This window comes from Tupaia chinensis, unplaced genomic scaffold (assembly GCF_000334495.1).
Source record: "Tupaia chinensis unplaced genomic scaffold, TupChi_1.0 Scaffold000333_1, whole genome shotgun sequence".
Classification (NCBI taxonomy): Eukaryota; Metazoa; Chordata; class Mammalia; order Scandentia; family Tupaiidae; genus Tupaia; species Tupaia belangeri.
This window is the reverse complement of record NW_006159827.1, coordinates 1,840,849-1,865,034: the sequence shown is the minus strand read 5'-3', so window position 1 is coordinate 1,865,034 and position 24,186 is coordinate 1,840,849. Positions and strand designations below refer to the sequence as shown.

Genomic DNA, 24,186 nt, shown 5'->3' with positions numbered 1-24,186 from the left:
GTATTTTTTTTTCTTTCTCTTTTGCAATAGGGTGTGGGCGCTCATCTTAGAGAGAGAGAGAGAGAGAGAGAGAGAGCAAATGAGAAATCATGCGCTCCCCTGGGGGGGTGGCCATGCCACAGTCCCTTCTCTGTTCTCCTGGTACCTTGGGCACACACGCACATGTGCCTGGTGTTATTCCGGTACGTGAACCACATCCACATTTGATCATGTGGAAGTCCAGCGACATAACCACTACGCCATCTCCTAGTCCCAACCTGGCGTGTTTTGTTTTGTTTTGTTTTGTTTTAATAATTATTTTATTTCACTTTATTTATTTATTCACTTGTTTATTGCAGTTTGGCCAGAGAGGGACAGAGAGAAAGTGAGAAAGAAAACTGCCAGATCTGAGACTCGAGCTGTGGTCGACCATGTGGGAAACAAGCACTTTTAGCCACCATGCTACCTGCCAGCTCCCCGATGTGTTTTTCAAGACACCAAGTCCAGGATTTGAACTGTGCAGTCAGCCATGTGGGATCTAGCGCCCTGAGCCACCAGGCCACCAGACAGACCTTTATATTAAAACTTTAATTTCCTCTCTTCTGCTAATATGTGTATGACTTCTTACAGGTTAACCTTTTTGTAGCTTTGTTTCTTCATCTATGAAATAATTAATTGGACTCTAACCCCTAAAATACTAAATTTTTTCTAGTGGAGAAATTTTGCCTGAACTAATGAAGTATAACAGGTACTAATGATGCCTTATAAATATGCAAACCTAATTCATCTAGAGTAAGTAAAAGTAGTTGCCATTTCAGGGTTTGGAAATGAAAAAGGCCAGCATTCAGAGAGGAGGAAAGTAGAGACACTTGAAAATGTCATTTTCCTACCTAGTGTGGTACATTATGGATTAAGAGGTTCCTAAGTTGTGCTCTCAGCCTCAGAACAGCAGGGCAGAACCTTCAGAAAGTCTCAAAAATAGTTCTTTGAAGGGGCTAGTCAATCTAAATCCTTAGAGGGCAACATCTTTATGTGATACTTAGAAGCTTAGATACTTAAAATTTTCTTAATTGATTCCTGTTGAGAGTAGAAAGTTTCTGGGCATCATTGGTTAGTTTAACAATAAATCTGTTTGTCATTATATCAATATAATGGTTTGTAAATAAACTTTTTCTCCACTGTCAATTTTTTTAAAAGTTAAGATTATAGGGTTTTGGGGGTTTTTTGTTTGTTTGTTTGTTTGGGGGGTTTTTTTGTTTGTTTGTTTTTTGAGAGGTTTTTGCTATAGGGTGCATGCGCTCGCCAGAGAGACAGAAGGACAGAAAGCGAGAAATCACCCCCCAGGGGGAATGGCCATGCCGCAATCCCTTCTCCATTCTCCTCTTGGGATCTTAGGCACGCACACACACGCGCCCGGTGTGAGTTCAAGCCACTGGGTCTGAGATTCAAACCGCGGTTGACTACGTGTGAGTCCAGCGACACAGCCATTATGCTAACTGCTGGTCCCTGTTTTTTTGTTTTTTGTTTTTTTTTTTTTTTTTTTTAAGAGATTTTTGCTATAGGGTGCATGCGCTCACCAGAGAGACAGAAAGCAAGAAATCACCCTGCCCCCGGGAGGATGGCCACACTGCAGTTTCTTCTCTTCCTGGAATCTTGGGCACACATGCACATGTGCCCAGCATGAGTTTTAAGTCACTGGGTCTGGGACTTGAACTGCAGTCAACTACATGGGAGTCCAGCAACATAACCATTGTGCCATCTTCTGGTCCCTAGATTATAGCATTTAGAGGTCAGCAGGTGGTGTAGTGGTTAAGACACTGGACTCCCACGTGGTCAACCACTATTTGAGTCCTGGACCTGGCAGCTTGCTTTCTCACTTTCTCTCTCTTTTTCCCTCCCTCCCTCCCTCCCTCTCACTTTCTGTCTCTCCTGAGTGCACATGCCCTATAGTAAATTTTTAAAATAATAATAAAATTAAATAAAATAAATTTTTTAAAGACCATAGCATTTAGTTTAGTTTCTGGTATATAGTCTTATTCTACTGTCACCCTCCCTCTTTCTCTCCAAGTTAACTTTTAAGTACAACGTGACCTCTATAATATTCCCTCTTAATTACTTCCTATTCTAATAAACACAGAGCTTTTGTAGACATCCGTCATTGTGCCAAGTCCAGTAGCCCCTAGAGAGTGTGTAAATTTAGGCAAAGGAACCAGGGGCTAAACTGGTATTGTAGGAGAAGAGGTTGAAGAAAAGGAAATTTTTATCTTGGCTCTAAATTACTAAATAATTGGGGCTGGCAGATGGCATAGTGGTTAAAGACAGTGGGCTCCCACATGTCTGACCACAGTTCAAGTCCCAGACCTGCTGACTTGCTTTCTTACTTTCTCTCTCTCTTTGGAAAACAATAATAAGTAAAATAAAATAATTCTTTTTTAAAAAATAAATGAATTACTAAATAATGTTTCTTCATTCTCTTTATGTTTATCCCAATCATTGTTTTTCTTTCTTTTCAGCCCCGAACTCCTAGATCCTTTGCGTGTATTAACTTGCTTCATATAAGTCTAACTTAGACTATCCCAATAACATGAACTTGTCACCAGCTCTCTGAGCACTTTCTCTTTTATTAGAATCTATCTCTTTAATTTCCAATAACTCCTATTATATTCTCCTAATACTTACCACATCTTTCTTTTATAGTGAACCATTTTTTAATGTTTCCCACATCTCCTCTTCCTACCTTATCTGCTGTAGCAATGTTAGAAAGAGTGGAAATAGGCCCAGCTTAGGTGGTGCACCCTATAGCACACTATGCTGAAATGCTTGGGAGCCATACCCTCAACTGTGGGACTGTGGGTTCATATCCCTAGGTTGGCCTAAGGACACTCCCAGGTCACGGGATCCTAAGGAGCTAGATGGCTGGGGAAAGAGGATCGCAGCATGACAAGGTCCTGTCAAGAGTGCAACACTCAGGGCCCGCAGGTGCATTGTGGTTAGGGGTGCTGGACTTTCACATGGCCAACCACTGTTTGAGTCCCAGACCTGTTGACTTGCTTTCTCTCTCTCTCTCTTTCTCTCTCTGTCCCTCTCTGGTCATATTTAAAAATAAGTAAATAAATAAAGTAAAATAATTCTTTTAAAAAGAAAAGAGTGCAACACTCACTTGCTCTCTTTCTCTTCTGCACCACGCTCTATTTGTCTCTCATGAAAAAAAGAAAGAAAAAAGTGGAAATAATCTTTAGCCATATTCAAGTTATTAGCAGCCACTTTTTTATTCACATACACTTAAAGGGACTAAAGAGCCATTTAAACTCTTATTTGCTACAAATGCTAGTCCATGTGTACCTATTAGTCAACAAAATGGGTATTATTCTTTCCTTATACAGAGGAGAAAACAAAGACTTTGAGACATTACAGTAAATTGCTTAAACCCTTGGTAGAAAACTGGGATTCATTGAAATTTGGAACAGGAACAGAACGAAGATTTTACTTTGAGGGATTTCAAGTTCATCCATGTGAAGTGATTTTCTGGGGCCACTACAGTCAGTAAGTTGTAGGGTAGAACTCAAGTTTTCAGACTCTTAATCTAATACTTTTTCCTAACATACTAACATTCCTACCTTTTATCTCTCAAGGTATAATGTTATATGTCATTATACAGCCTCAGTGTTTTCACTTGAGATTCTTGAGTTTGGGATTGAAACATAAGAAGCTGCATTAGTTCTCAAACAAGTTGGTCATATAAGTAAAATGCAGTCATATATTTATTGCATTTGGAACTCTTTATGATTTGAAAATTAGATTGAGGGTAAAAGTCATTATAGAAAAGGGCTTCTAATTTTTTTCCTATTCTTTTTACTATTTTGTAAAGTTATTCATAAAAAGAAATTGAAGAATTATGAAACTATTTGAGAAGAAATTCAATTTATGTGTATAACCAAGTACCTAACCTTCGGGCCATCTGCTGTCTCAATAACATAATTTTGTATTATCAGATTCAGAAATTAAATCTTAAAGTTATTATTTATTTATTTTATTTATTTTTTGTCTTGGGCTAGTTTTATAGCCTGGTAGCTAAGGGAGCTAGATTTCACATGACTGCCATCACTGTTAGTTAATCCTGGCTCTAGCAACATGAAAAACATGTGGGGTGCATACATACCCCAAATCCTGTCAGGATGGAGAAAGGGAGAAGGGATTGTGGAATGGCCGCAGCCCATTGGGTGATTTCTCTCTTTCTCTCTCTGTTGCCAATGCATGTGCCCCTGGCGATTTAAAAAATATTTTTTCTTCATTCATAGTAGAGGAAGTATACAAGAAGGAGAGATTAAGCACCCTCCACAGGATCTTATCATATGTCAGTCCCTTTCTCTTTTCTCTAGCCCCTTGGATCCTAGACTCTTTCTTGCATGCATGCCGTCCTTCCTGCAGGCTGACCAGGCTTGGGAGGTGGCAAATCCTGAGCAGTGCATTACCATTGCACCACAGAATGGACCCAGATGGTTTTTGTTTGCTTGTTTTTTAAAGAATTGTTTGTTTATTTAATTACTTTTTTTTTTGAGAGAGAGAGAGAGAAAGGAAAAGAGAGAAAGCAAGCCGCCAGGTCCGAGACTCAAACTATAGTTGGCTGTGTGGAAATCTAGCACCCTTAGCCACCACGCCACCTGCCGCCCCCCAGATGGTTATTTTTCTAATTTTTCTTTTAACCCTTATTAAAAATTTTTTCTGAAATGTTTTTCTCTTCTCCTTAACTGAGTTAAAATTATTCATATATTGGCCTATTAAAGATCTTTTAGGGGGCCAGCTGATGGCATGGTGGTTAAAAAAAGCACTGGACTCTCGCATGGTAGACCACCATGGTTTCAGTCCCAGACCTGGCAGCTTGCTTTCTCACTTTCTTTATCTGGTGAGCTCATGTGCCCTATTGCAAATTTTAAAATAATAATAAAATTAAATCTTTATAAGAAAAAAGATCTTTTGGTACTTAAGAGCTATTCTGTATCTCTTTCATTGTTTAGTAAATAAAAGTGTATTGATAGTAAATGGGGCTTAATATAGATTTCAGGATATGTTTTAGATTTTTAGGCTTTTAGTGAACCCTACTTTAAAGGTATTGCTTTCTTTTTCTTTTAAGAATTACTTTAATTTCATTTATTTATTTATTTATTTAAAATAAATATTTATTTATTTTGTCCCCCAAAGAGGGCCAGTGAGAGAGGGAAAGTAAAAAAGCAAGCCACCATGTCTGGTACTCAAACCACAGTCGGCCATATGGGTCCCCTTTCGCAGGTGTCCGCCCCTGGCTTCTCTGCTGGGCACATTAATGAGATAATAATAACAATAGATGCTACTCTCTCTTTTTTTTTTTTTTTTTTAGAGGTTTTTTTCCTATACTGTGTGTGTACTCGCCAGAAAGACAGAGACAGAGAGATAGAAAGCAAGAAGTCACCCCCCAGGGGGGGTGGCCATGCTGCAATCCCTTCTCCATTCTTCTCTTGGGATCTTGGGCACACACGCACATGAGCCCAGTGTGAGTTTAAGCCACCAGGTCCAGGACTCAAACCGTAGTTGACTATGTGGGATTCCTGCGACATAGCCATTATGCCAACTGCTGGTCCCAAAGGAGTTTAGAGAACTGAGATGTGTTGTATGCAAAATCTATTTAGTGAGAGAAAGATTTATTTCAAAGATTTATTACAAGGCTATGTGAATAGCCTTAATACCAGAATGTATAATAAATTTAAAAAATTTTTAAAAATCAAAGCTCAGGAGAGGATTTCAGGGAGGATTTCTGAATTGAGGACATTTAAGTTGGATTCTATAATAAATTAGTAAGTTGTGGTGAATAGATGAAAATAATCTTGACCCTCTGGTAAGTTCTAAAGTTAAAATTACTGTCCTTGAAAGAAGTGGACATTGTAAGTAACATTGTGAGATGAAAGAGTTCCATGCAATTTCAGAACTACCTGTAAAATATTATCTTTCTGGCCCTGAATTAGTGAGTGTGCATATTTGTCTTTTGAAATCACATAGTTGGGTGCTAGATTTTAGTGCAATTTTATGGAAGCCACTACATACCAAACAAATAGTGTAGATTTTCATTGCAAATACCTTGCTCTTATGCTTGGAGGGGGGGCCAGATGGTGGCACAGCGATAAAATGTGACACTCTGTGAGGCCAGCCCATATAGAAAGGTTCTGGATTCAGGTCCAGAGACAACCTCAAGCATTGCCAGTACATGCCTGCCCATGATCTGGATAAATCATTGTGTCAAGACCCTGCTGTGGGCTCTGTCTGTCTGAGTGACTGTCTCTGTTTCTCTGGTTCATGGAAGAAAATAAATGAACGTGTGTGTGTGTGTGTGTGTGTGTGTGTGTGTGTGTGTATGTATGTATGTATGCTTAAAGAGTATTTTTGTAAAAGTAAAAAATATTTTCAGTGTTTTATTTTAAATGTAATGGTAAATGATAGACCCTATAAAGCCAAAGAAAGTAAAAGAAAAAGGTCATTTTTAAAAAATGACTTGTTCTTACATATCTAAATATTCGCTAACGTTTTGTCAGAGACTGAAATTGAGGAAGAGAGAGATTTGGCGTTCTAGTGGTTTATGGAGAGAGTTGATCAGAGATTTCTCCCTGGCTGGGTTGCTGTCTGCATAGGCTGCTAACAATTGTTTCTCTGGCAGCAGATCTTGTTCATCAGGATTGCATCATTTCTGGGAGGATGGCCAAGGTCCACAGCCTCAGTACAAAGACTGTCTGAAGCATATGAGGCCTGTTCTCTTTCTGAAGCGGCACTCCTCTTCCTGCCAGTCCTCTTCACAGGATTACTGAAGCAGACTTGTCTGAATTTCTTTCACTGGATTGGCTGTTTATTGGGCTCTTGTCTCCCAGCTGCTTCCGGCTCACCTGTCTGATGCAATTTTGTCTTCTGAAATCCCTGCTGGAATTATTCTTAAAACGCCTTTTATCTGTCTTCTCTGAGAGTTTCCAGATAGATCGTATGGGTGTTGTGCTTTCAGCAAGTCCTATAGAGAGACACTGTCAGAATGACAATACAGACTGTTGACCATTTCTGAACCAACTGAAAATATGGGGATAATTTTGAACGATTTTTTGGCATGTTCTATTTAACATCCTCTTCCCTAGAAATTGTATGTAAATGATGACTCCTTAAAGGGGGGGGGGACTTGAGCAGTAGGAGGTGTAGTGGTTAAGGCACTGGATTCTCACAGGTTCCACCATGGTTCGACTTGTGTACCTGGCAGTTTGAAACTCACCTGGTGCTTGTGCATGCATGCCAAAATCCTGAGAAGAGAGTAGAGAAGGGATTCCATTGTGGCCATTCCCCCCAGTGTTGATTTCCTGTTTTCTGTGTCTCTGTCTCGCCAGTGAGTGCCTCATGGCAAAAATCTCTAAAAATATCTATATAAAGAATGCAAGTAGTACAGGAAGACAAGCAGGTTCTGAGTTCGAGAATTAGTACTGGTATTCCTGTGGATTCTGATAGATCATCAGACTTAAAAAATTAAACTTCTGATGCTTTCATTTTTACCATGCTATATATACTTACATATTTATTTCTCTTTCTCCTCCTGTCCTTTCTTTCTTACTTAACTGTCGGTAAATCACTCTACTTCTTGGTTTACTCTATTTTTTTTCTTCCTTCCTTTCACTATTACATATCTTCATTTTTATAATACTTCTGAGTATGCTCTATTAAAATTGTTTCTAAATAATGTTTTATTTTCCACTCTTTCAACAGTTAGAAATCCATAATTTAAAACAATATAAATAAAGTGTGTGTGTCATCTAATGCTAAGTACCTGAATCCCATGAACAGTGATTTCAGGTGTTAACTCATTCTGGCTAATGTTAAATTAGACATTTTTAAAGAAAGCACTGGAAACTTAAGGGGTACTGATTATTTTCTCTCAAAAGTCCTGGGTTACCTATTCTTTTCATTTTAGAAAGTAGAAAGTTAATTCTAGCTCTTTTTCTAGTATGTTTCTATTGTGGAGTTGATTTTTGGTCACTCTTTCTTTTTGGGGAGTTTTTGTCATTGGGCATGTGTGTTCTTGGGAAAGAGACAGAAAGAAAAATGAGAAATCACCCCCACTGAGGGGTGGCCACACCTCAATCCCTTCTTCATTCTCCCCTCAGGATTTTGGGAACACATGCACACGCAAACTGCCAGGCCCAGAACTTGTATTGTGGTCTGCCATGTGGGAATCCAGCACCTTAACCACCATGCCACCTGCTGACCCCCTTGTCACTGTTTTCTGTAAGACAGGAGAATAGATGGTTGGAATGAGGGAGAAGACAGGAATAATATGGTTATAATCTAATAGATAATAGTAGGTAGGCCCTCATCTGGCTGGAGAGTAAGTTTGACATTTGATTAAAGAAAAGCATGTAGGGGCCAGCAGGTGGCATGCTGACTGGATTCCCACATGACCAACCATGGTTTGAATCCTGAACCTGGTAGCTTGCTTTCTCTCCCTTTTTCTTTCTTTCTCTCTCTCTCTCTCTCTCTCTCTCTGTCTCTGCTGAGCACATGTGCCCTATAGCATTTTAAAAATAATGATGATGAAAAGCCTCTGAATTTGGAAAGAGTTCAGTGAGGAGGTACAATAACTCCTAAGACAGAAAACGAGGTATTCTTTGGGAAAGGAAGAAGATTCCAATTTGAAGAAAATGATTAGTCAAAGTTTTTTTAAAGAATTATTTTATTTAACTTTATTTTTATTTGACCAGTGAGGGATAGAGCGAGACAGAGAAGGCAAGAAAACAAGCCACCATGTCCAGAACTCAAACCACGGTCGGCAATGTGGGAATCCAGCGCCCTTAACCACCACACCACCTGCTGGCCCCGAACTACAGTTAATTTTCTACCCTACCCTTTATTTTCTTTCTGGCTTTACAGGAAAATAGGATATAAAGGTTAAAGGACAAAACTGGATAGGACATAGGGTGATAAACAAGGCATATTACAGAAATAAGAAATAAGACAATTTTTCTTTTTATAAAGATTATTGCTGCAAGACACAGAGAGACAAAAAGAGGAAAAGTGAGAAATCACCCCCCAGGGGAATGGCTACACTGTAATGGCTTCTCTTCCATTCCCCTCAGAACTTTTAGAGCACACACATGGACCTGGTTTGTTTTTCAAGCTCCCTGTCCAAGTCTGAAACCGTGGAGTTGGCCATGTGGAATTCAGTGCCTTAACAACTATGCCACCTGTTGACCCCAACTGAATTATTGTTAATATATCTGCAGAATGTCATTCTTTGTGTCTATCGATGTTACTTCTTTCTATACTAATTTATGTCTCAACTTTTTCTAGGTCTTCAGAGCTACTGGCAGATAATTTGGGGGGACTTCATATTCAGAGGTCTATATAAAGGTGAACGACCAAATAAATTCTTTTAATTTCTGTTATATATTTTGCACTTTAATTACTGCTGAACTCATATTGCAGTTAATGGTGATCATATTTCACCTGGCAAATTTCTGTTGAACCTTCTCTGTGTCAAGCATGGTTCTGAACAGTTAGAATTATAGCAGTGTACAGAACAGACAAAAATCTCTGTCCTCAGAGATTATATGCTGGTACAAAGACAGACAAATGAACAAATAAAACCTATCTTGAAATTATTCTTTTGGGACCAGCAGTTGGTGTAATGGCTATGTCGCTGAACTCCCATGTAGTCAACCATGGTTCGAGTCCTAGACCTGGTGGCTTAAACTCACACTGGGTACGTGTGCGCACGTGCCCAAGATCCCAAGAGGAAAATGGAGAAGGGATTATGGCGTGGCCAGCCCCCCTGGGGGGGCAATTTCTCGCTTTCTGTCTCTCTGTCTGTCTGGCGAGCACACGCTCCCTATAGCAAAAACCTCTTAAATAAATAAATAAATAAAAAGAAGCAGTTGTAACCAACAACCTAAAATATTTAATCATGCCTTTTTGGGGTGATTTGGTAAGTGTTCTCTGTTTTACCATTTACGGATTTTATTTCAATTTTCCCAGAGGCTTAGAGAATATACTGCTAAAATTCCCTGTTGTATAGATTATTAGGGAAAATAAATTAACAAGTAAGATTGGCCCAAAGACAGAAAGTTGTATCAGTCACATCTCCTTTATGTATTGTGAGGAAGCAACAGATAGAAGGTTTGATGTCCTTTGCTTTTCTGGTCCACAGTCTAATGATAGATCACCTCCAGCTGGGTAGGAACAGCAGAGGTATTGCCATATTCAGATTGGTGAGTCCTGGGTCAGTCAGTAAGATCTGTCTCTTTCAAAGCCTGTGTTGAAAGAATTGCTTATTGCCATTCTAACATTCTCAAATAACCACACAAATGTGGTAATATTATCTTTATGTATCCTTAAAAATCCTTGTCTGATTTGCCATTCACAATTAGTTTTCTTATTCACATTAATCTACCTCATATAGCAAAGATTCAAGCATTTCAAGTTATCTATCAGTTAAAATTTGCATTAGCCTCGGGAACCAGCAGTTAGCGTAATGGCTATGTCACTGGACTCCCACGTAGTCGACCGCGGTTCGTGTCCCGGACCCGGTGGCTTAAAACTCACGCCGGGCGCGTGTGCGTGCGTGCCCAAGATCCCGAGAGGAGAATGGAGGAGAAGGGATTGCGGCATGACCATCCCCCCTGGGGGGTGATTTCTTGCTTTCTGTCTCTATGTCTCTCTCTGTCTGTCTGGCGAGCGCACGCGCCCTACAGTGAAAAATCTCTCCAAAAAAAAAAAAAATTTGCAATAGCCTCCTGGATTGACTCAATCACTGTTGTGTATTTTTTCATCCTATTTGGTTTGCTTAGTATTAAAAATGGACTTTTCTGCCGTCTTACTGGTTTAACTATGAATCAATATATCAGTTATGACTTTCTGTGGTCTTTTAAACTGTTTATTAACCTTGGTCTTTAACATTCACGTTCTTTCTTGCCTTCAACATAAAATGCTCCCTGTTTCATTCTTCTAATGATTTTTTACATTAATACAAAACCACTAATGTAAAATCATACAGAGTACACTTTTTTCCTTTTGAACCATACCTTCAGGTCTCTTAATCTGCTTTTGCTTTTTTACACTTCAGTAATTTATGAATCTTTCTGTTCCCAGATTCTACCAAGTTATTTTCACTAAGTCAGAGTATTCTCATTGTTTTTCATATAAAATTCTGTGGTCTTTGTTTCTTACTGTTTTCTTTTTTTGTCTAATGTGTGTACATTCTTTTAGAGCAGTTGTAGGTTCACAGCAAAATCGAGCAAAAGGTAGAGATGATCCCATGTACTGTCTGCATTCATGGTTTATGTTTTTATTCACCTAACGATGTATATTTTACAAATACAGTTGTTAAGATGATCTCTCCCCAAAATTGTAGTTAAAGTGATTTAAAAGAAGAGGGTATTGGAGCTGGCAGGTGGCATGGTGATGGCACTGGACTCCCAAATGGCTGACCACGGTTCAGGTCTCGGACCTGGCAGCCTTCTCCCTTTCCCTTTTTCTCTCTCTGGTCAAATTTAAAAACAATAACAACAAATAAAGTTAAATAAATAAACAATTTTAGAAACTAATTTTAAAAGATGCTCTGGTATAAAAGCAGTAAGAGGGACCTGCAGTTGGCGTAATGGCTATGTTGTTGGACTCCCATGTAGTCGACTGCGGTTCGAGTCCCGGACCCAGTGGCTTAAACTCACACTGGGCGCATGTGCATGCGTGCCCAAGATCCTGAGAGGAGAATGGAGAAGGGATTGTGGCATGGCCATCCCCCCGGGGGGTGATTTCTCATTTTCTTTCTCTCTGTCTCTGTCTGTCTTTCTGGCAAGCACATGTGCCCTCTATCAAAAACCTCTCCCAAAAATGAGGAGGAGGGCAGTAAGAAACAGCTGTATACAATCAAATATAAACATTGTTTTGTTTTGTTTTGTTTTGCTTAAGATCATACTTAATTTGGGAAAAAGAAAAAAACAGCATTGCTGGTAAAACTTCATTTATACGTAGCCTAGAAAGAGGTTTTAAAACCTTGAATTGTTAAAAATTTTAGTTAAACTAGGATATTTCTAATAACCGGCTTGTATCTTTTTTTTTTAAAATTTGCCAGAGTGCTCATACACATTCTAGAGAGAGACAGAAAGTGAGAAAACGCCCTACATGGGGGATAGTCATGCTGCAATCTGTTCTGCATCTCTCTCTCCTTTTACGGGTTTGGAGAGAGAATTTGGAAAGACACCCCTGACTCGCCCCCCCATCCTATATCTTAAAATTTGTTTGCGGTCTCCTAAGCTGCTAGAAGATTTTGCTTGACGGGCACTTGTAGGATGTGGAAAATGTGCATATTATTAGTAAGCTGGAAAGACTGTTACTTTCCTTTGGCTGAAAAGAAAAAAAGGTAAAAAATTTAAAATATTTAGCTTTTTGCTACCTCATTTTGTGAAACATTAATGAAATACAAAGAAAACATGAGACACTGTGGAGGTCTCAGACTGTACTAGTTTTAAAATTATTCCTTAAAAGCCTTATTCAAAGAAACAGAAAAATATTTGGTAGCACCATTTGAAGTACTCTCTCTGTTCACTATATGTTTTTCTTTTTCTGTGACAGGATTCCTCATGTCCATAACATGTTGGCTGAGACTCCGCAGCTCACCCCCACTCTCAGAGTGGTCAGTCTCCGTTAATTGGACCCCGTGATTTCCATTCTCTGCTGTGCTGGACGTCATGAGCATTGCAATCCCTCTGGGAGTCACCACACCAGATACATCCTACTCAGATATGGCTGCTGGATCAGAGTAAGTGCTAGTTCCTAGATAGTAGCTCACTTTACCAGTTTGTGTGGAGATAACTTTCTTATGGGTAGCTAATAAGAAATAATGTATTTCTTAATGCTTGCCCACTGCAGATGACATTAGACCTTTCCCTTTTCCCCCATAGAAGCTGGAGGGAAAAAGAAATTAAAAGGGGGAGGAAAATAGCTTTTTAGGGAGGGGACTCTGGGATGGGTTTCTGGGTAGATAAAATCGAAGTTGCAAAGTAATGATTACCTTTTCATTTTGTTTTTTGATGGGTGGGGAAGATTGGCATAAAGTAGGTGTCACCACCTGCTGCTATAGAGTTAATGATTATTCTGATAGAGGGAAATGAGATCTTCTTTCCAACTGATTTTTCTTGAAGGCCTCTTCCTATGTGCTTCACATTATTCTAGAATAAAGGGGCTGACACTTTACATGGGCAGGTTGCTTAGATCTAACATTGGGGTAGAAAACGTGGAGAGCCGCGTCATCTGTTTTTATAATATCATTGCCTAGAAAGAGGACCTTCAAAATCAGTGGTACCAAACTTTCTTTTCAGCTAAGAACAGCTTTAGGAATCAGAATTTGTCGAAAAACCCAACCCCTAAAATAGACTCTCAATTCTTGAAGAATTTAAATGCCAAATGACAATGAAGGTAGGCCTTCATTATACAACTTATATATATTATTCACAGTTTTAAAATTTTTAGTCTTTTGTTTCCCTTCTCTTTTAAGTTGTCCGAGATTTTCCCCTGCTCACAGATTCCCCCTCTTGTCCTTTTACCTCCCTTGTACCCAATCTTCCTTGCTTACAGAAAGGAAGTGGAAGCCCCCTACCTTTCAAGACGAAGTGGCACTACACCAGGATGTGAAAGTCCAGCGAAAGAGACCCAAGGGGCCTAGGGGGCAGCACACCCCCAGAAGCCAAGTGTATTCCAGGCAGTACCAGGGATTAGGGTCTGGGCTGGAAAAATCCTGGTGTTTTGAATATGTTCAGGTCCAGTTCAGACTCTTGATCCCACAGCCACTTCTTGAGTGAGGTGGGTGTTGCTCTAATTCCCCTGTTTTCTTGCCATATTCATAATCCCTGGGGATTCTTCCCCCTTCAGCAAAGCAAAGCAACTGTACCAGAATTCTGGGTTGAACAACATCCCTGATTAATAGTGGTTTTCTTTCTTAAAACTAAGAATATTATTAAAGAACATTCATATGTCTTTATAAAACCACATACTATAATTTACCTGTTTACTGAGTTCTTTAAAGAGGAAGATGTAAAGCTACCCTAAGAAGGATTATATTTAATATTCTGGGGTAATTTAGAATTGAAAATCATTTTTGAGCTTATTCCTACATAAAAAGGAAGGAGGGTGGGAGGTGGGGAAAGGCGGATTATATTCCTTCAAGAGCTTTTTTCTTCTTGCATGCCAAAGAGATTTAGTTACGCTATTAGCCTAGACTTCAAACTTTACAACTGCTTCTTTAGTTGTTTCTGTAGTACTTTATTTGGGCAAATAAAGTACTCTTTAAAATCTTGATTACTTGGTAGCTGGATTGTTTAGCAATGAGAGACTTTTATAAAGTTAGCTACTAACCTGCTACTCTGTAGATTGGCAAACTGTTTAGGTAGATGTTCGTGAGAAATTTCATTAAAGTGGTTAAATTACTAAGTTTGTAATTAATAGAGAAGAAAAAGACCCAAAGTAGTTATTCTTAAAACTGGCATTTCCCCCAGAGTATAGAGATGACTATCTAAAAATGTTGCTTGGGAAGTCTAAGAGAAACTGCAGAACAGAAATACTTCTGGTCTACAAATTTGACTGCAGTGTCTCTATTAACACCAGCATATTCTAGAATTTCCTGAAAGATTTTTATTTATAACTACATCCAGATTTCTGACACCGTGGTTACAAGTACAAAGTTACTCATTTAGTATTTCTACAAAGAGAGAAAATGTCAGTCATTAGCTTTTGTACCACTCTGTTTAATTATTGATATTTGTTAATGTTTCACCATGCCTATTCCACTATTCCAAGTACTCCAAGATTAAGCCTGGTATTAACTATAAATAGTCAACTAAGTGAAAGACCTAGATAGACCTTATGTCTTGGGATTTAAATCTGATGACAAGAATATACAATATGGGCTTTTTTTGTATATTTGTAGAAAAATTTGTAGATATAAAAAACAAAAAAAGCAAAGTTTTTTCTTTTTTTCTGAATTTCTAACTGCTACAACAGATTATCAGGCACTTCCCAAGAGGTCACATTATACCAGGTGGTTGTATATTGTACTTGAACAATGTGAAATATATCAGTTGTGAGCCTGGTTTCTGTGTTTGTGCTCAGCTGTCATAGCAGTTCAGTCATTGGAGAAGAAAGCTGTTGATGCAATTATATTTGCATACAGTCGTTGATAATAAAGAGATGCAATCCTCATACTCTAAATTTTTCGTCCATATTTTAAAATACAAATGAAAACTGATATATATCTCAAGGGATATTTAGGAAATCCTGTAGTTCGTTACCTGTCAACATCTAAGTATTTAATCAATAACCAATAATCAATGGAAATTGCAAAGTTTCCTCATTAAAAGGTATGAGTTAAATTTTAGCATTGGCATGCATAGCAATATATGAAAAGCTGTGCTTGACTAGGGAAAGTCTTGTACAGTGGGATGGCCTGTTAACCTCCACAATATACATTTTATTTTATTCCCTAGACTTGCACATGAAGTGCATATGTTCATATTTACCCAGTTTGGAGATGGGTAAGATACGATCAACATAGTTCCATCTCCATGGCCATCTTTTATTTCATGCAACTTTTCTTTTTCTCTGTTCTCCCCACTCCCCCAAAAAAATCCATTCCTAATAAACAGCTGTCATGTTTCACCCCATGTGTTGGTAGGATATATCCTATATAAAATATGTACAGCTCTTTGGGATGCTTGTTTATCTAGTGATGTACGTAGTAAATTAACAATGTTATACAAATATATTATTTTTTTTTAACTGTCCATCATAGAAACTAAATTCTACTTTCATTTTATTAATGCTTGTCTGCCTTTGGTTTCACTTAGGAAACCCCACCTGTTTCCTAATACTCAGAGCTGATTGTTTCTCAGTAAGCCATATTCAGATCATCTTTTTCTCAAGAATACTGACCTGCATTCTTGATATAACCCTTCCCCCCAGTTCCCATCTTGCAGACACTCTTAAGTAATAAAATGCATGCACTTAACTAACAGAGAATATTTTCCTATGTCTGAAGTTCTTCTTCACCTAGAAATTACCTTTGCTGTTATTAATAAGATTCCTTCTCACAGTTTTGGAGCATATAATTAGGTGAGTTGGATACATATTCAGACTTCTTTTATCCCTCACTTCTCAGCCAACGTTGCACCACGTTGAACTGCATACTTGATTCCTGCCAAGCACTTTGTGTTGTATATCTTCAAGCAGGAGAAATGCCTATTATTTGAAGCGAACAGTATGCATTATTTTATTGCCTAAATAAAAGACCCATTGATCTCTAAGGTTGAGTTATTCTAGTCCGTGGAATTAGTAACGTGTGAACCTTTGTTCTAATTAATATAAATTACAGATAATCCATTAATTCAATTCTGCAAAATCATACAATTACTTTCCTTGATTATCCTTCAAAATTCCCCCAGACCTAACTAGGTAACAATCAGAGTTGAAGTTCTTTCATCCCCAAAGCTTGAATTTTATTCTTTACCACCTGTACCTTTTATTATGATTTTAAGGGTTACATGAAATTTCTAAATTTGAATACATGCGTAATTCTTTCATAATGAAAAGAATTGTGTTTGAATAGTGTATTTTTCACTCAGTGAGGATACAAAAATATATGAAACCAAGCTTTTCACTAAGCCTGGTTAATAAAGGTCTCAGGTAATTTTCTTTAAAGATAGAATGTTATCCTGATTTCCAAACCAAGAGACAGTAGAAAGAGCACAGGCTTTGGAATTAGATGGGCTTTGTTTCAGACACTGGCTCTAGTCAATGTGTGACCTTGGGGAAGTCATGTTATCTTACCACCTTTGCTTCTCCCTCTGTTAAAAATGAAGTACTGTTGGCCATGTATAATGGTTATACAAATGAAATGAATTTAATTGCATATATATGTGTGTGTATATATATATATATATGTATATATATGTATATATAGCACCTAGCAGATAATAGTGATTCAAAATGGTAGCTACTTCTATTGTTATTATTTGTCACTAAACTAACAATAACTTCCCAGTTCAATTATTTTGAAGTTCTTTGGTTTTACCATGCAGCTGTTAAATAATTGTGTCCTTGATATGCTTGCATGTCATTGGTGGATGAAAAATTATTTCTCTGATATTTGAAAGGTGTTTGGGGGTTCGTCAAGATGAGAGGTGTGATAAATATAAGATGCCATTGTTTTTACCTGTACTTTCTTCAGGGTATCCTGTCTTGGTAGTGAATGGAAGAGGGCCTGGTCCCTGGGGCAGTGCAGAAGGCACTTTCATCATCTCACTCACTGCAAATGTCATGTGAGGTTTCATGGAAGTATTAAGAGATCCAATTAAGAAGAATAGTTCTGAGTCTAAACCAGCCCAGAGTGGCTTCTCTAGGGGAAACTCCCCGCTCAGCTGGTACGTTTGTGTTTGTCATTAGGGACACCTTGTATCCCAGGTGCCTGCCTTGAGACATCTGCCTGTACTGGCTTCATGTTACACACAGATCCACATTTAATAACACTCCTACTGTTATTTATAGGCTAGTTACGTTAATCAGATTGTTTCACTGAGTTCTTTTCTCTTATTCTAGTGGCTGGTGGTTGTGTAAAGAGGAGGGGTTAGAATGGGAAGTGAAGTATTAGTTTAAGGGAAGATTAGGTGTTATGCTATCATGCGTTGCTTTTCGCCTTTGTGCAGCCCTGAATCTGTGGAGGCTAGTCCAGCAGTTAATGAGAAGAGCGTGTATTCCACTCATAATTATGGGACCACTCAGAGGCATGGGTGTCGAGGACTGCCTTATGCTGTGAGTATGCATTTGTTTTTCTCCAGAGCAGTGATCTTCCTGGAGTGTAATCCATTCTTATACATTGTGACTTTCTTGAAATGTTTATATGCAGCATGACGAAGTTGCCCCTTTTGCACTTCCCTGCCTCCAGCGGACGTCTAGCCCTGCATCATTGTTCTTGTTTTTATGTCCCAGTTGACCTTGGCATTTTGTTTTATCACTTTCCTGGTTGAAGCCAAAAAACGAAGGGTACTACTTTCTTCTTTCTTTCCATATGTACCATACTTTAGGGGAGAGAGGGGCCAGTGTTTGGACACTGTTGATTTAAAAAATCTTATTTTCAGGATCATAATTACGGAGCCCCTCCTCCTCCGACACCTCCTGCTTCTCCCCCTGTCCAGACGATCATCCCTCGTTCTGACCTGAATGGCCTGCCGTCGCCCGTAGAGGAACGCTGTGGAGACAGCCCGAACTCTGAAGGAGAGACTGTTCCTACCTGGTGTCCTTGTGGTCTTTCTCAGGATGGCTTCCTTCTCAACTGTGACAAGTGCAGGTAAGATCCTGTTCCATCTAAATTCAAGCCTGGGTTTGCTGGGATTAGGGTTTCTTATTAGTAGGGAAAAGCTCAAAGTATTCTTTCTTGTGTTTGTTAATGTAGATGATTCCTTAGTGCTCCTTGGCTCGAATTCTCTGCACTAGGTGAGAATTGCTGACAACAAGGAATGAGAGATTGATGTTAAAGCTATTGAATTTGATATGAAATTTAATGTCCTGGAAACATTTGGTAGGTGGGAGGGAGCGGGTAGTATATGCAGAGACACTTCTCCCATATGTGCTATGATGCTGCATGCTTTTGAAAGGACTACTTTAAGTTTATTTTCCCTCTTTAGGGGAATGAGCAGGGGGAAGGTTATTAGACTTCATCGTCGGAAGCAGGACAACATATCAGGTGAGTAGAAGATGGTTTAAGGCCCCATTTTGACATAAAAATGTTTTGTTACTTAAATGTTAATCTTAATAATCCCTTTTTGTAAATTCCCCTGGACCCCAGATCTTATGGAGTAGGGCGGAAGTCTCTCAGGACCACTGATAGTGCTCTCTCTCTGAATTAACTCAGTCTATCCAGAAACATTTTAGCCCTTTAGCCATCAAAGTAGTCTTGTGAGCACATAGCAAAATAAAGATCCTATTCTTTGAATCTGAGTCTCAGATTGTTACATATTGAAGCAACAGAACTTGAGAATTGAATAAAAGGGGAGACATAAATACAGTATAGAATAGGGGTTATATGCCAGCAATTATTTAGAAACAAGAATCTTGTTTTAGTAAGTAAAGATGGATATTTATGTTGCTTTACTGCTGCCAGTAGAGCTACATATTAATAGCAGAAGTAATGACTCACTGGATTTAGGGCACATCCATAAACAAATAAGATGCTTTTCATGAACTTTTGAAGTTGCTAGTACCTAAACTATGAAATCACCCTTTTTTCAGGTGGGGATAGCAGTGCAACAGAAAGCTGGGATGAGGAGCTTTCTCCTTCCACTGTGTTGTATACAGCAACACAGCACACACCTACCAGCATCACCTTAACTGTTAGAAGAACCAAACCCAAGAAGCGGAAAAAGAGTCCAGAAAAGGGTCGTGCAGCACCAAAGACGAAGAAAATCAAGGTATGGAGGGTTGGAATATACTAAATAGAACGATGTGTGAAATAGTTCAAATTTTGGAACTCTTAAGAATGCACCGAAATTATATTAACAAGCTTGATCCACATGTTTGATGAGCTACTTTTGCTCTACTTACACAAATCAGCTAATTTGTGTTATGTACATATATAGACCAACCTCTCTTCTGCCACACCATACCATCACCACTGGCTCAAAGTTTCTTTTACTCCAACCCATCCCAGGTATGAAATTCCAGCCCTACCTGGCGCAAGCCCATATGTGTTGCAGCCTCAAGGCTAGGCTTCCACTATCATTACAGTATTATCCCCCCACCTCTCAGCCCCAAGTATTCTGAAGTTCTTCTCCTGATTACATGCCCACTTCATGTCATTGGGATATTTTTTCTGTGTAAAACAACAACAAAAACAAATAGGAAACATCTCTTCGATGGTCTAGGCTTCCTCAGTGTCATGGTCACATTCCTGTATTCTCAACTATAATGTCTCTAGGAGAAACCTCTTCTGTTTGTGTTCTTTCTTCCCCATCAGAGCAACTTCGTTGCTCCTAGGTGACTTGTCCACCCCTTGTTAAGGGGATTGGTCTTTGTGTCCTTCTTAATTTCAAGACTGGTAAATCTGCAACCTTACTTAAAAGTTTATTTCTCTGAGTTTCAGGATTTAAGTGATGCATGCTCTTCCCTGTTAATTACTTAAGTCCACAATAGAAAGAATGAGTTTGAGTTCATTGGCCTTGAGTTACCCCTATTCTTGAAAATAGTGTGGGGAATTCCACTGTATTTGTTACCTACAGAAAAGGGGACAAATAGAATACTAGCGTGTGCCTTAGTTTTAGTCTCGGATAGGTATAACTGTCATTCTTGGTACCAAGTTTTGTTTTGTTCTACTTGTTTTCCTCTTTGGGATAGGCATTTCGAGAGGGATCCCGGAAGTCCTTGCGGATGAAGGTAAGGGGTAATCTTCCCTGATGCTGTGTTTTACTTCACTGTGATCTTGCATTTTAGTCAGCTTCTTTCCTGGCATTGATGGTCTGAGAGTCTTGGACTCTGCTTTTCGTTACTTTGTAATTGCTGCCATTCAGTTTTCATAGGGTTTTTTTTCCAAAGTAGATTTTCTTGACCATTTTCTAAAATATTTTCTCTTTCTGTAATCAGCCTTCATTTATTTGATTGGTTTTTCATTAGCCGCTTCTCTCTGGGGTAAGTGATGTTTGGCCAAAGAAAATTATACCGGTGTGTTTTGTCATTGTGACTGGATTCATCCTCAGGGGCGAGGTTTTTCTGATAATAATATAGGCTCTTTTCTAGACCAACCTTAGTACCATGTGGGCTTTAATCACCAGTTGGAAGGATAAATCTCAGCAGAAAAGTTGTATTATTGATAGGAATTACTCTTACTGGAATTTACTTACTTTTGAACCATTTTCTCTTAGCATCTCTGATTGGTGGATAACACTCTGGTGATGTTAGGGTGTTTCCTTTTTCAGTTATCAAATAAAAGAACGTATGTGATATAATTTTGTAAAGAGGCTAGAAAATACAGTATATGCAGTATTTTATAAGGACTTTTAGTTACTAGTTGATAAAAATAGTTTGCCGAAAGGAGATTTGATAATCCTACCTGGTATCTTTTTTTAACTCATGTATGTATAGGAGAACATTATACCTCCCAAATCAGTACTTACTGCCTCAAAACCTTTAATTATAATTTAATTGAGTTCTAGTTTAATTCTAGAAGTATTCATATCCTTAAATGGGATAATTCCTACCGACAGTACTGTGCCATAAACATTAAGATCTTTGGTGAGAATAAACTGTCCTGGGATTACTCTATACTTATATGTATCACCAGTATGACTTTTGTTATTAAAGAATGTAAGTGGCATTTATTCCCAATTTGAAGTCCTCACTTTATATTACTTACCAAGAGACTTGTATATACCTTTAAAGGGGATAGGTGAGGGGACCAGCAGATGGCATAGCAATTACATTGCTGGATTTCCACATGGCTGTCCGTGGTTCAGGTCTCGGACCCAGTGCCTTGAAACTCATGCCGGGCCACATGTGTCCGAGATCCCAGAAGGAGAATATAGGAGAAGGGATTGCGAAGTGGCTAAACCCCCAGGGGGAGGCAGAGCAGGTGGGTATCTTTGGATACCCGGCGAGGGCATGCACCCTAAGGCAAAGAGAGAGGAGAGAGATGGGTGAGGACTTAAAAACACAGAGCATCAGAAATCTAGAATGTGTCTTAGAACACAGCTTAATCATTTCTTTGCTACATCTATTTCTTGTGACCAGCCAAGTTTGTTTCTGTTGCCCCGTTATTTTGATCTCATTTACTTAGAAGGTTCTCTTAGATAGATTTTGAGAACAGATATAATACAGAACCCTTTTCTCTTTTATTAACCTTCAGAGGTTCAAAAGTTTTTGAAAATTATTGATTGGCTGGCACAGAAAACTGCAGATAAACTTATATTTTCAGAAGGTTGACAGCCCCACAAGCATGTTAAAAGTTTGGACAGGTGTCCATCCGTGGTGGCACAGCAGTAGCTCAGTGCTTTGCAGTGTTGAAGCCATGTGGCAGATCCAGGTTAAGTTCACTAGTCTGCATGTGCCCAGGCATGCCAGGCACTCAGACCCATGATCTTGGCTGATGGAAAGGTTTAGAAGGTACAAGGGATTACGATATGAGACCCTGTGTCCATTTGTCTTTCTCTCTTAAGACATAATTTTTTTTAATTTAGACAGAAAAAAATCATTTTTTATTTACATATTTTTTAATTTAATTGTATTTATTTTTTATTTTTAAATTTGCTATAGGACATGTGTGCTCACCAGAGAGGGAGAGAGAGAAAGCAAGCCACCAAGGCCAGGACTTGAACCTCAGCTGACCATGTGGGAGTCTAGCACCTTAACTACCATGCCACCTGCCAGCCCCTTTATTTATATTTTTTGAGAAAGGAAGGGAAGTACTTTTGACAGGATCTTACCATGTCACAATTCACCTGTACCACCTTCCCAGCTAGGTAGGATTACAGGCTCTGCCATTGGGCTGGGAACTGAGCCCAGGCCTCGCAATGTGGCCCCAGCAACCACACTGCAACACCCTCCCATTTTTGTTACCACAGCTGGGCCTGTGTTTTATTTCTCACATCATTGTTGCAAATCGAGGTGTATATTTTGTACTCAGGGCTAATTATTAAGAGCTCCACCAGAAGATCCAGGTGGAAGCTGTGAGAGTGGGAAAATTTATTATTTGGGGTTTTTTTTCTTTTTAGTTTTTGCTCTAGGGCACATGTGCTCATTGGAGAGGGATAGGGGGAGAGGAAAAGTGAGCAATCATCTCCCAGGGTGGGGTTGGCCGTGCTGCAGTCCCTTCTCCATTCTCCCTTCAGGACTTTGGGTATGTGTATACATGCACCCATCATGTTTTTCAGGCCACCCAGTCCAGGAATCAAACGGCATAGTTGGCCGTGTGGGACCCAGCTACCTTAACCTCCGTACCACCTACTGGCTACATCATTTTGATTTTTTAATCCCAAAGTCAAGAAGAGTTTCCCTACTGGAGATTTAACCTTAAACCAGGCTCTCTTAACTCAGACACTGTTGAAATGTTGGACCACATGATTCTGTGTTGCAGAGAAGACTGTCCTTTGCATTGTAAGATGTTTAGCAACATTCCTTGTGTCTACCCACTAGGTGCCAGTAACATACGTACCATTTGTGATCATCAAAACTATCTTCAGATATTAGCAAAGTCTCCTGAGAGCATAATTATCCCCCCACCCCCGTCCACAGTTGCAAACCACTGCTCTAAACCCTCTGAGATGTGGAGTCCCAGGTACTCCAAAGGATAGCACAGTAGAGTAACCAAAGTCAGATTAGTGAACAATGGCCAGCACTGTGGGAAAGCAGTAAGTTTAACAAGTCATTAATTTAGTGATCATTACTGGATGCTTAAAACTGGAAACGCTGTTTGGACACTCTTAAAATCTCAAGTTTTGAACTATTCTTTTGCTCACCTGCTACTGGTAATGTTAAACAGGTGATAGTTCGTTATCAGAATGTTGGCCAGGGATATTTCTCAGACCCTCTTGTTTATTTATTAAGTCTTTTTCAATCTTTTAGATTCTAGTAAAGAATGTAGCAAACACGGTGTTAATTTTTTCCTTCTCTTCCCCTGTCCCTTGGGGGAAAGTTGGTAGACAATGATCAGTGCAGAAAGCAGTTGTTGTGGTAGGCATCAGTGTTTTCTGTGCCATTCATGGAAAGTATATTTAATTTTGTTACGCTTGTTTTTGCAAGTTTGGTGTGGACGTGGATTTTCAAGTGGCTTTGGTACTGCAGTTTTCTTTCTAATCATCACTAGCATGACATCATCACTCTCAGTGTTTGTTTTGTTTTCTGAAGATACCTTGAATTTAGAGCACCAGGGAAGAGTATGTGTGTCAGACTTCAGCTGTGTCTCTGTAGCTTGAGCACATATAAGACTGTCTATTTAGAATATTGTTGCTGAGATCTTTTCTCAGTACTGTGGCCATAGTCGCAGTGGTTTCCTATACAAGTGTAGCAAAGTAGCTCTCGGACATTTTCTATATTTTTCCTCTATCCATTCTTTCTGCTCACTTTACCTCTTCAGCGTGTTTAGAATATGGCTCTTAATTGTTGGAAATATAGTGCTAAAAAGATAAA

The 24,186-nt window shown here is 39.0% G+C and overlaps 1 protein-coding gene across 15 annotated transcripts in view; it reads left to right on the top strand.

Moving 5' to 3' along the window:
• The window catches only part of SETD5 (SET domain containing 5), a 99,023-nt gene that overhangs the window by 29,226 nt on the left and 45,611 nt on the right, over positions 1 to 24,186 (top strand). For 4 of the 15 annotated variants that reach the window (XR_003549953.1, XM_027773258.1, XM_006152022.2 and 1 more), the window contains exons 1-9: positions 12,694 to 12,787; positions 13,347 to 13,443; positions 13,603 to 13,827; positions 17,246 to 17,438; positions 17,721 to 17,826; positions 18,153 to 18,361; positions 18,699 to 18,757; positions 19,303 to 19,481; positions 20,404 to 20,442. Coding sequence is in view for 14 of the 15 variants with exons in the window: in XM_027773258.1 (XP_027629059.1) it covers positions 17,347 to 17,438; positions 17,721 to 17,826; positions 18,153 to 18,361; positions 18,699 to 18,757; positions 19,303 to 19,481; positions 20,404 to 20,442 (684 nt within the window). In the remaining variant the exon portion in view is untranslated. Of the gene's footprint in view, positions 1 to 9,321; positions 9,382 to 12,600; positions 12,788 to 13,346; positions 13,444 to 13,602; positions 13,828 to 17,245; positions 17,439 to 17,720; positions 17,827 to 17,873; positions 18,058 to 18,152; positions 18,362 to 18,466; positions 18,508 to 18,698; positions 18,758 to 19,302; positions 19,482 to 20,403; positions 20,443 to 24,186 lie in introns of those variants that run through there. The other 11 variants (XM_027773254.1, XM_014589146.2, XM_027773255.1 and 8 more) reach the window with 11 other exon arrangements.